The sequence below is a fragment of the Somniosus microcephalus genome, chromosome 1, assembly GCF_052327205.1.
Source record: "Somniosus microcephalus isolate GS21.2 chromosome 1, FLI_Smic_1.0, whole genome shotgun sequence".
Classification (NCBI taxonomy): Eukaryota; Metazoa; Chordata; class Chondrichthyes; order Squaliformes; family Somniosidae; genus Somniosus; species Somniosus microcephalus.
Window position 1 is genome coordinate 383682814 of NC_140987.1, and position 16482 is coordinate 383699295.

Consider the following 16482-nt stretch of genomic DNA (forward strand, 5'->3'; position numbering starts at 1 on the left):
TATGTGTGGTGGCCGGGGATCGATCAACAAATCGAGGACCTAACAAAGAGCTGCTCAGGATGCCAGAAGGTCCAAAATGCACCACCACATGCCCCCCTACACCCATGGGAGTGGCCCTCCTCGCCATGGCAATGGGTGCATATTGGTTTTGCTGGTCCATTCATGGACTCAATGTTCTTAATAGCAGTGGATGCGCACTCGAAATGGCCTGAGGTGATCAAAATGTCCTGCACCACTACAGAGAAAACGATTGCAGTCCTACGGACCATATTTGCCAGGAACAGCTTGCCAGAGCAGATTTGCTCTGATAACGGACCACAGTTTGTGTCCGAAGAGTTTTGGAAATTTATGAGAAGGAATGGGGTAAGGCATTACACATCCGCCCCGTATCATCCAGCCACAAATGGGTTGGCTGAGAGGTTCGTACAAACCTTTAAAAAGGCAGTAAGGGCCATGTGCGATGATGACATTCCACTACAGCACAAGGTGGACAATTTCCTGTTAGCTTACAGAAATGCGACACATGCAGTTACCAACCAGACCCCGGCCATGATGTTCTTTAACCGAAGGTTGAGATCTCGTCTGGATTTGCTCAGACCAAATGTGCGAAGGAATGTTGAGGATAAGCAATTCCAGCACATCAATGAGAGGCCGACAAGGAGCTTCAATGTAGGACAACCAGTCTTGGCCCACGACTACTGAACAGAGAAATGGCAACCCGGAATGATATGCACATGGCAGGGGCCACTAATGTACACAGTGGATGTCAGGGAGAACATTGTGAGACGCCACGTCGACCAGATCCTAGCGTCACAGGAACAAGTCAACCCCATGTCTCGCATACCTGGGGATGAACCCGACATATAGCATCTACATCAGAAACAGTAGCAGCGGAAACTGATGAACTAACCGACGAAAGGGGGCCAGAATCGCCTCCGCACAAAGAACAAGAACCTCAGGAAAGGCGCTATCCAGAAAGGATCAGGAAGCCGCCCCAAAGACTGAATCTATAAATGGACTATTTCAGTTAAATGTGCATGTTTAAGTGTTAACTGTTATTTGAATGTTATGGGTACTGTTGATCTAAAAGGGGAGGAATTGTAGTGTATGTACCTTTAAGAGAGAACTACTTTTACAGCTCCTGTATACTGTAGTACCGGCAGTGACCACACCTGTATATAAGCCTTGAGCATGCCTCTGTACTGGTAGTCTTTAGACTACCCTCCTCCAGTAAACACCTGTTGATTGTTAATTTACAGCCTCCGTCTAGTTATTGGAAAACATCATACTTTAAGAATCACGGATTCAACAGGGTCGATTAGGCTTATATTTGCTAGAGTTTAGAAGAATGAGAGGGGATTTCATTGAAACTTATAAAATTCTAACAGGACTAGACAGATTAGATGCAGGAAGGATGTTCCGATGGCAGGGGAGTCCAGAACCAGGGGTCACAGTCTAAGGATAAGGGGTAAGCCATTTAGGACTGAGATGAGGAGGAATTTCTTCACCCAGAGAGCGGTGAACCTGTGGAATTCTCTACCACAGAAGGCAGTTGAGGCCAATTCATTAAATATATTCAAGAAGGAGTTAGCTATATTTCTTAAGGCTAAAGGGATCAAGGGATATGGGGAGAAAGCAGGGACAGGGTACTGAATTTGTATGATCAGCCATGATCTCATTAAATGGTGGAACAGGCTCGAGGGCCGAATGGCCTACTCCTGCTCCTATCTTCTATGTTTCTATCAAAGGATATGGCGATAGGACCGGTGAATGGAGCTGAGGCAGAAGATCAGCCATGATCTCATTGAATGGTGGAGCAAGCTCGAAGGGCCGAATGGCCTACTCCTGCTCCTATTTCTTATGTTCTTAGGTTCACAGATGTGGTTCCTGAGCTGCGTGATTCCCATGCTCATCCAGGGAAATTTGAAAGGTAGGGTTAAAAAGACGCTTAAGGGTCTGGCAAATACCCCATAATGACCTAAATTACCGCGGCCGCCTCTGCCGTTTGGGTCGCTGCTGCACCAGCAAACACACCCGAGGGAAAGGCAGGTGGGGGCAGGATGACGGCAGGTTCCTGACCCGCTCCAAGGTTTTTCAAATTTCCCTCCCAACCCGCCTCCAATCACGCCAGAAAATTCCAGCCATTCTTCTCTGAAGAAAAATCCTGACATGCACAAAACAGTTGAAAAAAAAGTTAGTTTTTAAAGTCCAGTGGAATGCAATACCGCAATACAGCACTATCAATGTGTTACAAACTGTGACATAGATTGTAAACCCCTTAAAATGAATGGAGCTTTTTGTATACGGTTAGAGGTGTAGAAAGAGGTTACACATTTTTCAAACAAAAAGTGGCATACTTTTGACAGTGGAATTTAACAGGTTTGCATGTATGATGGGAACTGGATTTTTTTGGGAGGGAGAGATTAAAAATAGCTGGTTTAGTTTTAATTTGATGGGATGAAGGATTGTCAAACATGTCAGTTTGCTCATTCCTACCCCAATGTAAGGTAGTGCCTGTTTGAGAGACACTGCCTGGCAAGCAGGTGGGCATTCCTTGGGATAAAGGTCCTGTGATTTTTGTTTTGGAATTTAAGCCTCCCAGCGTTCATCTCAGTGCTGCTGAACTCCAGGGACTGCCGATAAGTAGAATCTGCATGGTTTGAGAGAGTGACAGATGCACCTAGGACAGTCTTCCAAGTCTGTGCTGGGCTGAGAAGCTGTGGTTTGCAGCTAGTTTTAAGATAAATGAAAACCTGGTTTGTAAAAGCTCCAAAATGAGCCATGGAAGTCAGAAAAAACAAGGTAAATAAAAGGTTTGAAACCGTTTTTTGTGGGAATAGGGTTAGATAAGGTATGCTCGGTTATATTCGGTTAACAAAAGTAAAGTTTAAAAAATAAAGAATATGAAACAGAAAATGGGAATAGCATTAAAACAGCAATATAATGAAAGTACTTACTGATTTAATTTAAAGTTGTTTTAAGTATACATTTTAGTTCCGTGTGATTAATATTTCAGTAATAAACCACTTCTGATCGAGTAGTTTATTACTGTAACATTAGTGTTGAGCTGAAAAGCCACAAAACCAGTGAATCGGCAATTTCTTTGGACTTGTCGGCAATAAGGGTTACCTAATCCCTATTCAGAGAAATAAATCATACAACCCAGTTAACAAAACAGTTTATATAAAACACAGTGAAAAGGGACGTTGAAGAGATGGTTGTTCAAAACACGTGACAGTTTGAGTCTGTCGGGACGCAGTGTTTTGCTCTTTGGTGGGTTTCAGTCAGAAGGTCATAGATGAAAGGTTACTGTACCGTATAGGCGCTGTACGGATGCTGAAGGGAATCAAACTCATGCCAAATCCTGTAAGTCCTGGACAAGCAGTCCAGAGGCTTTGTTTACCCAGTGACCTCCCACTCAGTGTGAGACCGAACGGGAGCCCCTCCCCTGTGCCCTGATGTCATATGTTGGGAGATGATTCAGTAGAATGGCTAGCAGCAAAGAGGGGTTGTGAATGGTTAGACATCTGCAGAAGCAAATCATATAGTTTAATGACGGCTCCGATTCACCACCACACCTCTCTGACTGGAGAGCATCATCGCCCCAAGGAATAGTATTTTAATTTAATTTGTTAAGTTTCCTTTAATTTTTTTTTGTTTAGTTAGTTTTTATTGGTTTTGCCCCTTTATGCTTAACTTCCAATAGGCAACACCCCTCTGTCCGCAAACTGGATACAGACCCAGTGAGATTACATACTTCTGTAAATCACATGCAGATTTATTGTATGACTTGGATGCAATTAGCAGCCGGATCTCTCCCATCAATGAAGCTTTGGAGTTTTAATACTGTATTAAACAAAATGTTTTAAAATTCAATGTAAAAGAGAAGGTACCCTGTGCATTAGGCGAAGAGCCCGAGTTTACTTCCCATTCAGAATACGCTAACAGATGGGAATCGTCGCTACCTGCACACAGCGGTTTGTGAAGGTAACCGGGCCTGCGGGGGGTCGAGGCAAGGTCTTCTTACCTCCTCCTCTCTCTCTCTCTTAAGGATATCACGGTGGTTTTAAAAGCATCGGTAATGGCTTTGAATGGATCGAAAATATGAATCAATATATTTTTCAAATGCCTGTCTCCTGCCCGAGTATATCAGAACACTGTATAAATAGCACGCATTCTGCCCCTGCTATTAGGGTGTAATTTTTTTTAAAAGATCAAATACATCTGCACGGGACAACATGCTAAAATCTTAGAGGTGTTTCACGAGTAGAACCTCAGTTACAGTACACGAAGCAGTTGGGTGGGTGTAAATCTTCATCTGCACAATTGAAAGGTTGAGAGGATCATGCTTGCTCTGCCCGTGACAGCTTTAGTTATTTAACCAGCTCGCTTTAAATAGTTTTTCGGCTTCACCAATGGCCCACGACCGGATGCGGAGAAGCCTTTGGGACAGCAAATGGCCTATTCAATTTCACGTGGATGACGCCATTTAGCCATTAGCTATAACCGGGCAAATCCCTGCACACTGAGAGTGTGGACGCGGGACGGGACTGTGTGTGTGTGTTGGGGGAAAGAGCGAGCGGGCGGAAAAAAAAAAAGCAGCCTCTGTATTTCTGTGTGAAGTGCTTCTGAGTCACTAGCAGAGTTGCGGTATTGGGGAGGGGTATGGTTCGCCGAAAGACCCTCTTTCCATCTCATCACTGATCCCTGACAGCACAGGACACGGCGCTCTTTACTCCAGGAGCTTGTCATTGATCGGACACAGTGACTGCACTTGAAGCACAGCAGACAAGGTTACTGCCACAATCTACCCGGCAGCATCGCAAAGGAACAGCCCACATCTTCCGCGAGGTGAGGAAACTGTACTTTAGTGTATAATGTGATCTGGTTTAATATATATACACATATATATATGTGTGTGTGTGTGTGTGTATATATGTAAATTCTATTCAATCGTGCCTGGGCACTTAACAACATGTGCTAGACTCGAGCTGGATATCTGTACAGGGTTAACGCTCATTTCAAACAAATGCAAAGCTCTTTCCGATCATTGATCACTTCTTATCCCTCAACACAAGGGACTGCATTAAACTAGACCCGGCTGCAGCATACTGTTACTGGTGTGAAGGGAGGGGGAGGAGATAATATTTAATATCGATCAAAACCTGAGAGCAGCCTCATTTTAATGCAATTCTGCTTGAGAAACGGATCCAGTCCTGTCCATTAAAGAGTCTGTGAAGAGCCGAAAGCCAGTCTGTAAACTTCACTGACTGTTTAATGTGAGACCTGGAAACCGACCGGACAGTCTTCACGTGAATTTTATGGTAAATGTTTAACCCTTTAGTTAGGGGGAGAAACACGATTTTTTTCTTCAATAACATTTATTGATTATCTACTTTTTGTATTTTTGCAGTTGCATGTATATTTTTATATTAATTTCGATGTATTTACAACGTTATGTGATTAACCTTGTAACTGCCTGAAACCTTAGTTTAAATGTCCTGTTAATCCCACAACTGGGGGTGCTATGAACATGTTTTAAGTGCTCCTCGAGTTGGGTGGGATTTGGGTTTGTGGGGTTCTCCCTTCCCCACATGTGGTCCCAGTGGCGGCTGGGGCCGTTGGTTGTGTGTGTACGGCGGAGATTGGGCAGTTCATGGCGCTGTCTAATGGCCCCGGTACAGTATTTGACTTTTCCGCATGTAGTATCCATTTCAAGCCAGCTTGCTGTATCGGATTCGGCACATCCGGAATTGCAAACTCTCTGCCATTCAATAGCAATTGGAAGAGCGTGGTGCTCCGCCGGGTCCCACTGCCCGTCGTTTACTATCTCCGCCCCAGTCCCGGGTCTGACACTGGAACCGGAGAGCTCCTGTATCTGGTATGGTAGTGCCAGTGGTGATTGTGGTTACAGATTTCAACTCTCTCTTTGAAAACAGAACAGTTCCGTAGAATGTGATATTTCTTTAGATATGGACAGTCTTTGCCATATTGAGAAGAGATTGGTGATTTCGCTCTTTTCCCTAATTCAGATTGCTCCATAATGTCTTGACTTACCGGGACTGGTTGATTTGTCACGCTTTCTACCGTTGGATGAGTTTTTGAGGTAACCCAAGCACAGACGGTCTACGTTATCCCCCTGGCTCGCTCTGTGTTGGTGGGTTGAGACACGTGTCGGGTTTAAAGTGGCTCTGGGTGGGACTCTGGATGTAGCCTTACCGGCTAACGGGCTCCGAATCGGGAACCCTTGGGTCTAAAGGCGGGAGGTACCAGGTGCCACCCAGCCGACAAGCGGTCTGAATTCTTCGGTATTTTACCTCTAGCAGTGAACGAAGGGAAAACGGGATGGCAGAGGTGAAGTGATCGGGAATCACTCATTTTCAGAGAATCTGCAGTGTGGCGAGTTCGTTAGCTGAAGGTTTTTTTAAAAAAAAAACTTGTTTTAAAATGCCACCTTCATTGACATTGATTTGAGTGTGAATGTGAAAACTTAAAATTGTTCCCCTTTTTGAGTGGGGACAGAGTTCAGATTGTGGACAGATGTTCTCGATAAGCACAAGTTCACCAGTACATCTGTGTGCCACCTGATTGTGCCAGGCTCCTGCCCATCTCCGACCTTCCTACACAGCTCCCCTTTACTAAGTCACGCTAACCAAGCTGCGATATTAAGACAATGTTAAAACCGAGCGCTGACTCGGGATGCTGTGTGTGGTACCCATTACCTTGCACGAAGCTGAATCGCGTGTTTTATTTTAAACATTTGGGCCTTTTTTTTTAATGAGCATGTCCGGAGTGATGGTTCTGCTGATGGGGGGAGGCACCCCTCTCTGGGCCGGGGTGTTGGGCTCAGTATATAAGGCCGGTGCCCCTCTCCGGGGCGGGGCGTTGGGCTCAGTATATAAGGCTGGTGCCCCTCTCCGGGGCGGGATGATTGGGCTCGGCACTGCAGCCCGGCGACCGTCTCCTCGGGAGCACTCCCAACGATGTTTTACGTACTCCAGGTAATAGGAAGGGGATCCCCCAGAGCCCGAGGGCATGGGCGTTCCTGTCTGCGCGGGCGGAGAACTCCTGGAGGCGGCTCCCGTGCAATGGGTGAGTGTTAACCGATGCATCTTGCTGACCTCTCTCTTTCTCTCTGTCCTGTCTCCACACCAGGTCTGACCGATGTGCACCCAGCCCGTGGGCCTGCACCGATCGTATTCAGATGGAGACTCCAGCACCCGTCGGTTCGCCCCTCTCTCTCCAACTCGCTCACGACAGGGGGCGGCAGCGGATTGATCCTGATCCAGGGGACATGCAACAGGGACCGGTGCTCTCCATCGATCAGATCCAGGCAATCCGAGCCAACAACGACTACGTGGAGCGACCCGTCATCATCGGTGTAAAGATCCCAACGAGCAGCCCGTCCAGCTCGGGGCAGAAATGGGAAAGGACAACCGAGCCGAGCCTGGCCGGGGTGGAACAGCGCTCCGCGGCGCAGCTCCAGCACCAGGTCCAACAGCACTTGAGCAGGTCCACCAGCACCGTCAGCTCGGCCTCCCGGAGCAGCACCACCTCTGAGCAGAGACTGCTGGTCAGTTTGAGCTCGTCCCCTTCTGGCCAAGGGATTATCAGGGCGCAGCCCAAAGCTGACCTGAAAACCGACTTTAACAAGGGTCCCGGCGGCGAGGACTGGAGCCAACACTCGCTGCGGTGCGAGGAATGCGGAAAGTGCAAGTGCAGCGACTGCACGGCTCCGAGGACTCTGCCTTCCTGCTGGCTCTGTGACCAGAGGTGCCTTTGCTCGTTCCAGAGCGCCCTGGAGTATGGCACTTGTGTGTGCTGTGTCAAGGGCCTCTTCTATCATTGCTCCAGCGACGACGAGGACAACTGCGCGGACAATCCGTGCTCCTGCAGCCAAGGCCATTGCTGTGCTCGTTGGACCGCCATGGGCTTCATCTCCATCTTCTTGCCCTGCTTATGGTGCTATCTGCCGGCCAAAGGAGGCCTCCGGCTCTGCCAAGGATGTTACGACGGCGTCAAGCGGCCGGGCTGCAGGTGCAAAAACTCCAACACCGTGTGCAGGAAGGTTTCCAACGCACCTTGCCCTAAAACCTTCGATAAACCTTTATGACCAAGACACTCTTCCTAAATCCGTGACCAATGTTAACCCTGTGGAAGTTCAGAAGGCACATTCTCCAAAGCCTCCTTAGTGGCATTTCCAAGAGGGATTGAATTTCTTGGCGCGCTGAGACTACCCCACGACATGTGCACAAGACGATGGGGCGGGGGGTAGACTCTCAGCTGGATGTCTGAATAGAGCACCTTTCTGAAGACCTAATGACTACATCTATATATCTTGGAGTTTGAGCGTTTATAATCTACCCAGGGGAAAGGGACCATCAATCCCCTTCATGTTAAGCACCTTCTTGTGGGTTCTTCCTGTGTTCATTGTAGGCCCAGTGAGTTCCTTTGTTGCTGACACTCCGGTGTGATTCCCACTGTCAAGAGTCTCAACTATATGAACAAAGAAATTGGATATCCCCCCCCCCCCCCCCACCCCAAAAAAAAAGTCTATGGTGGCTATCTGCATGCAATGGGCTTTCTTCACTGAAGTCTTGGGGCTCAGAGGTGGACGGGAGCTATTTCTTTCACCCCCCCCCCCATAACTCCCAGTGCAGGAACCTCGGGGAACAGAGCCCATTGCCAGATGGTTGTGTCCACAGCAAGCCACTCCGCTTATGGGAAAACCATGCAACTTGTCTTCACTATCAACGCATTAAATATTTATTGCTTGGCTTAGAAATGTGATATAGTCCATTGAAAATATATTCTCAATCACAACCACCGTTGTTGTTTACGTATTCACGTAGTTCAGTTATAGAAAGTTTGAAACCGTTTTGATTCATGGATTCTGAGGGCGATGCTTTTGAAAGGTTGGGCGCAATGTTGGTGTGATTTTACTGTTCGCTTGTAACCACCTGAAGTGAGGTTGCTAGACGTTTATATGGATTTCGTTTTTTTTCCCGAAGGGCGGACTCTCGACCCGCTTTCGGATTAATGATAGTTACATAGGGACTTAACGCAGGTTTCAAACTTGTGGGATCTTAGTATTCAATGTCTTCGCATGCAGTGGATGTGGGGCGGGAGAAGGTAACATTTTCATTGTTTTTATTGGTGCGTTGAAATGCACCGTTGCACAATGCCAGTGTGACTGATACTGACACACACTCCACCCCCTCCTAAAACAAGCGTTCTTCAGTGGAGGGAACGCGTGCAAAGGAGCTTCGCTCCACTTTTGTCGCGCGATGGTGACACTTCCCATTTTGAATGGTGCCACTGGGCCATGTGCTGATGAACGCTGATCTTGCCAATACCTTCCCAATGGCAATGGCGTCTCTGCTGTATATCACTTTGCCCTGACTTTCGCGATCTCTCAAACTGGCACACAGGCGGGGACATGAGCCCTCGGTGACTGCAGTGCACTCGTGTTCACGGGCAGCGGGGTACAGTCCCCCTGGAATATTGAACTGCATTAAGACCCGTCAGCGTGCTGCATGTAAATCTGCTGAGATGTGTAAAGACGCTACGTAGAAATGACGGACCAATTGTAATCCACATTCCTACTAAAATTTCTGTCGTTCTTTCAGCTTCCTCCTCAGGATGCACATAAACACTATCCCTGCCTCTCATCCTGCCTCACATCCTATCATATTTATGAAGTTGTAGTTATACTAGTTATGTTAATAGTTAGAACATTATCCCTGGTTCACCTCACTCATTATAAAGCTAATTACTGTACAACACCCCTCATTGTAAAGCTGTTAAATATTCTCACTCTTAAAGGCCACTCAAAGTTCAGTTGTAATATCCTTGTAGCGCCCCACTCCTTTAAAACTAATTATAAGCACTATCTTTGTCACACCCTACTCATTATATATATCCCAGTTGAACCCCATTCAGTCTGAATCTCTAATACTGCTACAGGGTAACTGGGCCTTTGGTTTGTAAATGTTTTTTCTAAAGGATTCAGTGTACCCTGCAACTCGAGATAAATCAGAACTGGACTCTGATGAGCAGTGCTCTGATGAGGATGAGTGTTTCAGGAGAGAGTCATATTCCATGTTATAGGCTTATTTTAAATGTTATTTTTAACCTAATTTTGGTCTCATGGCTTTACAACTAGTGGAAGTTGTGCTATATAAACTGAATTATCGGGAATGCATTCATTAATTGCACAGCAATAGCGTTCTGTCATTTACTCATTCAAATGAATGCCAAGTCGCTTTCATTTTTTTAATGAGAAATTAAGACTTCTTTACAAAGTAACATGTCGCTGTACCCTACAGACTAGCTTCCTTCCGCGAGGAAGGTGCTGTGTTCATGTTGCAGGGCTGTTTATCAATGAACTACCTGATTCTCTGCCAGACTTTATACGGTCTAGGAGTGTGGAATCTGCCGAAAGGTAAGTGACATTGCTGTACAGAGTCTTCAGTGACCTTGCCGTCCCTCACCATTGGGTGCTATAGAAGGCAGCCATGAAATCCACGATCCTCTGGCTGCCGGAGCATGGACACTAGAAGCAGTTTGCAGGAAGGGAGCTTCTGTCAATAGTTTGCTGTGGGGTTTTGGAATCCAAGCGGAGTTTTGATCAACGGGGCTATAGTTCTAGTTGAATATGTATGTGATTCTTCACAACTGGTTAATGTAGACAGGCCATTAAATAAATCCAAGACCAAATCATTTCAGATGTCCTAAGGGACGGACTGTCCTTTTACAGTGTGAAGTCTATGATAAGAACAGTAAAGGTACACTTTAAAAAAAAAAAAACAACCCAACCTGCTCGCCCTGCAGAATCTTTACCAAGACGGTTTCTTGCATTATGTATTTGTATTTTTAAGCATGAATATTTTTGGAACAAATTTTGTCCTTTATGTAAAACAAACTGTAGTCATTATTACATTCATAATACAAACTGGCCCATATTGAGTACAGTAGCCAGAGACTGCAGGGGCCGCTTTCTTTTAGTATTGCCTTATGATTACATCGTGGATGGGAGGTCATGGTTTTCCTAGAAGCTGTTTGGCAACCTGTAAGACGAGGAGACGAACTGCTGTTTGTAATGGTCTGTGTGTTTGACATTATGCAATGAAGTGGGCTCGGCCTTTTCTCTCTCTCTCTCTCTCTCTAACAATCATTACATGAAACGAGGACTGAAATCCGTTTGAATAAGCCATAGAGTCTGCGTGGGGATCCCGGAATAGAACACCTTTTGACTATAATGCAGTGACACTTTATTGCCTGGATGTGTGGAGCACCTATCGGATCATCAGTTCAGCGTACAATCGGGACCTTAATGCAGTATGAGGACGAAACACCGGGACGTTTTGGAGAGATCTGACCAGACGTTGCGTTCACGGGCATTTTCTTGCTTTCTTTGGGCTGTGAACATAGCAAGAGTCTGCCTCATTGTTAGAGTTACTTTGATATATTTTTGTATATACAATATTAATACTGTGAATGGTGCCATATGAAGGAAGGACTCCGGTTATTGGTACATTGTACATTCAGGTGAATGTCCGACTCCGTCTACTGCTAACATCAGGCTCTATTACCCTATATACAAATTCCAATTATTGCATTGCTTAGGTACAATTGGCGTCCTGTATATCAATCAAAAGTTACTGATTCTTTTCTATTTTTTGCCAATATGTTGATTAGTCTAAATATTTATTTGAAGTTTTATTTTATAAGATATTTATTTAAACACAACACCCTTTTAGAGATGGAAACTGTTTGTACAGAACTTGCTGCAAAAATGTAAGGGTGGCACTACAGAGCTGAATAAAATATAAAATAGAAATATATTAATTTTCAAATTAAATTGCATTGTTTTGTTTTATTCTGTGGCCTAAAATGAAAGGAAAAGTTTGGTCTTTCAACATAATCTGGGATTGCTTGCCTTTCTTTGACTGGCAATACATGTGTAGTGACAGTGAGTCCCCTGATCCTCTCCCCCCCCCCCCGCTCCCCCCGCCTTCAAAACAGACTGTTCAATATCGCTGTGGGCGGGGTGATGGGCAGGGTCCTAGAGCTTACCACAGTGAAATTCAAAAGGAGGCTTGTCTCGTGGCCTTTACACACTTTATAGTAACTGGTTTCAGTATTGTGGGAGATCCAGTGGAGACAGAAGAAACGTTAGAGGGGGTTTTACTGACTAAGTAGGGTGAGCAGTCTAAGGAATAAGCTGACCAGTTATTCCAGTTTGGGGGGGGGGGCACATTTGTCACCCACCCCTAGTTGTGCTAAGAAGGTAGGCCTTCCTCTTGAACTACAGCAATCCTTGTGCTGATGGGGCTCTCAATTTTAGATAGGAAATTCCAGTATTTTGATCCAGTGCTGCTGAAGGAATGGCAATACATATCCAACTTAGGATGGTGAGTGATTTGCACATGATGATATTATGATTTTGCTCATCCTTCTCTGTGGTAGAGGTTGTAGGGCTGGGAGGTACTGTTGAAGTAAGCATGTTGAGTTGCTACAGTACACAAGACATACAGCAGCCCCAGGCTGCCACTGGCGGAGGAGGTTCATAGTCATAGAGTTATACAGCACAGAAAGAGGCCCTTCGGCCCATCGCGTCCACGCCGGCCATCAGGCCCTGTCTAATCTAATCCCATTTTCCAGCATTTGGTCCGTAGCCTTATATGCTATGGCATTTCAAGTGCTCATCCAAATGCTTCTTGAATGTTGAGGGTTCCTGCCTCTACCACCCTTTCAGACAGTGAGTTCCAGATTCCAACCACCCTCGGTGAAAAAGTTCTTCCTCAAATCCCCTTTAAACCTCCTGCCCCTTACCTTGAATCTATGCCCCCTGGTTATTGACCCCTCTACTAAGGGGAAAAAGTTCCTTTCTATCTACCCTATCTATGCCCCTCATAATTTTGTACACCTCAATCAGGTTTCCCTCAGCCTTCTCTGCTCCAAGGAAAACAACCCCAGCCTGTCCAGTCTCTCTTCATAGCTGAAGTGCTCCAGCCCAGGTAACATCCTGGTGAATCTCCTCTGCACCCTCTCCAAAGCAATCACATCCTTCCTATAGTGTGGCGACCAGAACTGCACACAGTATTCCAGCTGTGGCCTAACCAGCGTTTTGTACAGCTCCATCATAACCTCCCTGCTCTTATATTCTATGCCTCAGCTAATGAAGGCAAGTATTCCATATGCCTTTTTAACCACCTTATCCACCTGTTCTGCTGCCTTCAGGGATCTATGTACATGCTTGACCTAGGGTCCACAGTCAGGGGCAATGACCAAGTGGGGATTCAATCTAGCAAGATCTGTAATTAAATAGCCATTGCAGAAGATAACAATTTCTGGCCCAGCTCAGTAGGTTGCTTGTGTGGATGATCTTTGTTGAATTTTTATTTTTGTTCACAACGGTGAGAAGAGTTGGTATAAGAGAATTGAACATTTTTGTGCTTTGAGTCTAGCATTAATATTAAGGACTCACATCAGATATAGCACTTTTATGCTAGTACATTTTTTGGTTGGTTTTTAGAAGTCCTTAGCAAGAAGCATGTATGCTGCTGTTCTCTTCCTGGTGGCAGAATTGTACAGACTCATACACCCACTTTTTTCATACCAATCTGCCATCAGGATGGTGGCTCGCTGATGTTTTCTCTATCAAAATTCAAACTGCACCAATATAAAAATGGTTTTACATGCAAAGTAAAGCTGCCTCTTCATTGCTCTAACAATGTGTTTTGAACTTTTTTTTAATCACGTTAGCAATTCCAACTAATTGACAGTTTGTGTCACTAGTAGTCTTATGTTGCAGACTTGAGATCTGTGACTCAAGTTGCAAATGCTTAAAAACTCCTGAAATCCTACTTTTATTAGGAGTTATGGCAGGAAGGGAGGTAGTCTCAAATACATTAATATAATTAATAAAAAGAAACCACCAAGTATGTTGCTAACTCATATGAGCTCTCAGATAAAGCCTCTGTGTGCTGGATACCTTGCTACTGTGCCAGAGATATAATTCAGTGGCTGGAGCTCAATTACAGTTTTCTTGTCAAATTGTAACAGTAACTCCAAAGCATCAGATATGAACTTGGACCTTGCCTCAGCCAAACACTCAGCCTGTTGGCAAGGCTCAAGATCGACCACAGCAGTGTAAGTTTATCTCGGAATGGCCTGGAAAAATAATTGGTGCCAGAAACTGAGGACAGAGAATGGAGGGAATTTTGCCTTTCCCCCCCCCCCCCCCACCATTTTCTACATTGATATACAGAAACTATTGTAATTGGATGGGAAGATGATTTGTGGTATTTGTGTCATCTTGGAAAGGGAGGAGGAGATGTAGAAAGATCAAGGGAGGGAAAAAAAGCCCTTTCAAATTTCTCTCTGCTACTGACCATCACCTTATTTACACAATAATTTCTCCACTGTGCTGACCGCTGTTCACTTTTCAGAGGAAGCATCTGATCTTGTCCTAAACTGTGTTCTTGTTCCAAAGATAAAGCAAGGGGAGTTTTAAGTTCCAAATTCCATGCAATTTGCCCCCACGCCCCTTAATCTTCTACCTTATTTTCCCGATGGCAGTGATTCAAGGTGGGGCAAGGTCCCATGGATGCTGGCAGCACGAATAACTCAGCCGAGTGGCCATTTTCATATGAGCCTAGACAATGAGTATTGGCAAGTTATTTGACTGTGAGGGTGTCACAACCAAGTCAAGTCCTGTCCTGATCTGATAGCCACATGTGTATACTTTCTAGCAACAAATTAGATGCCAAATAGGAGTGGGAATTGATTTTTAGCATAGAAGAAGAAGACAACTTGCATTTACATAGCACCTTTCACAACCACCGGACGTCTCAAAGCACTTTACAGCCAATGAAGTACTTTTGAAGCGGAGCCACTGTTGTAATGTGGGAAATGCAGCAGCCAATTTGCACACAGCAAGGTCCCACAAACAGCAATGTGATAATGACCAGATAATCTGTTTTTGTTATGTTGGTTGAGGGATATATATTGGCCAGGACACCAGGGATAACTCCCCTGCTCTTCTTTGAAATAGTGCCATGGGATCTTTTACATCCACCTGAGAGAGCAGACACTTGGTTTAAACATCTCAACTGAAAGATGGCTCCTCCAACAGTGCAGCACTCCCTCAGCACTGCACTGGAGTGTCAGCCTAGTTTTCTGTGCTCAAATCTCTGGAGTGGGACCTGAACCCACAACCTTCTGACTCAGAGGCAAGTGTGCTACCAATTGAGCCAGAGCTGACACAGTAGGCATGCTGAGACCAAATTGTAGCAATCCTATTGCCACCCTGGCTGAGATCACCTAACTCAGCATGGAGGGTGAATCAAACCTTGCCAATTCTATCTAGCTGTGTACCACAACATATAGGACACTTGCTCGGTGGGACATCAGGGAAGTTTAAGTTATGGTCTGAACCCACTGATTGCACTTCACCATCACCATCTAGTATATCCCTCTGTACCTTTTCTCCAAAATCAATTCACCTTTGCTTCTTCCCTCCCTGCATTTAAGAACTTTAAAAAAAACTACCTATTTGAGCATGCCTTTAGTTATCTCTTTAAATTCTTTAACTCTTCTTCAGTGTATCCCTTTCCTCCTTATAAAGTGTTCTGAGATATTCCTTATATTAGGAATTAGGATGCTATATAAAGGTGTAAACCTCACAAGCCGAAAATAGTGACCAGTGACCAGCATCAGCTGGGTACCTATTGATATGTTATATGTAATCCATCTGAAGCTCTTGATTAGATTCCAGTCAGTAACTCACTCCTGGTTATCCATTGTTCTGTACATTATCGATCTCCCATGTTGGTGCTCACAGTAAATTGGAGGATGTGCTGTTTTATCTCATGTAACATTCAATATATCAGGGCCATTGAGTTTCAGTATTTGAATAATTCAAATTGCAGCTTATTGAATAGTATTGTTGGATTGTTAACGGAAGTTATAGGCTTGAAATCCATTATTACATCCATATTTGCATGGACACTCCGAATTAGTGCCCCTGACTATTGCGAAAAGTTAATTTAATTATGTAGTTAACTTTATCTTTTTTTAATGTCCAGGTTACACAGGAAGATATGTCTTCCTTTTTCCTCAACCAAGGATTCCCCTCCACTATGGTTGACAGGGCCCTCAACCATGCCCGTCCCATTTCCCGCACTTCTGCTCTCATCCCTTCCCCTTCCTCCCAGAACTACGATAGGGTTCCCCTTGTCCTCACCTTCCACCCGAACAGCCTCCACATTCAACGGATCATTCTCCGCCATTTCTGCCACCTCCAGCATGATGCCACCACAAAACACAGCTTCCCTTCCTCTTTCAGCATTCCAAAGGGACCGTTCCCCCTGCAACACCCTGGTCCACTCTTCAATCAACCCTCTAACACCCCCTCCCCTTCCCAAGGCACCTTCCTGTGCAAGTGCAGGAGATACAGCACCTGCCCTTGCACCT

General features: G+C 45.2%; 1 protein-coding gene across 4 annotated transcripts; it reads left to right on the forward strand.

Annotated features, from left to right (window-relative positions):
- Nucleotides 1-4407: 4407 nt before the first annotated feature.
- On the forward strand, nt 4408-11863 carry LOC147125062 (protein sprouty homolog 2). Of its 4 annotated transcripts, none has more exons than XM_085996746.1 (2): nt 4408-4851; nt 7156-11863. In XM_085996746.1, the coding sequence occupies exon 2, from the start codon at nt 7205-7207 to the stop codon at nt 8111-8113; it is 909 nt and encodes a 302-aa protein (XP_085852872.1). In that variant the 5' UTR covers nt 4408-4851; nt 7156-7204; the 3' UTR covers nt 8114-11863. The 4 variants fall into 4 exon arrangements, with proteins under 4 accessions (XP_085852872.1, XP_085852890.1, XP_085852881.1 ...); XM_085996764.1 differs by lacking the exon at nt 4408-4851 and adding an exon at nt 4867-5881; XM_085996755.1 differs by lacking the exon at nt 4408-4851 and adding an exon at nt 5944-6106.
- The last annotated feature ends 4619 nt before the right edge of the window (nt 11864-16482 follow it).

Excerpts from the sequence above, each read along its gene's own strand:
- LOC147125062 (XM_085996764.1), top strand. The coding sequence starts at position 5,595 with ATGTGGTCCCAGTGGCGGCTGGGGCCGTTGGTTGTGTGTGTACGGCGG. Across the intron at positions 5,882-7,155 it reads CCGGAGAGCTCCTGTATCTG|GTCTGACCGATGTGCACCCA; the intron begins GTATGGTAGTGC and ends TCTCCACACCAG.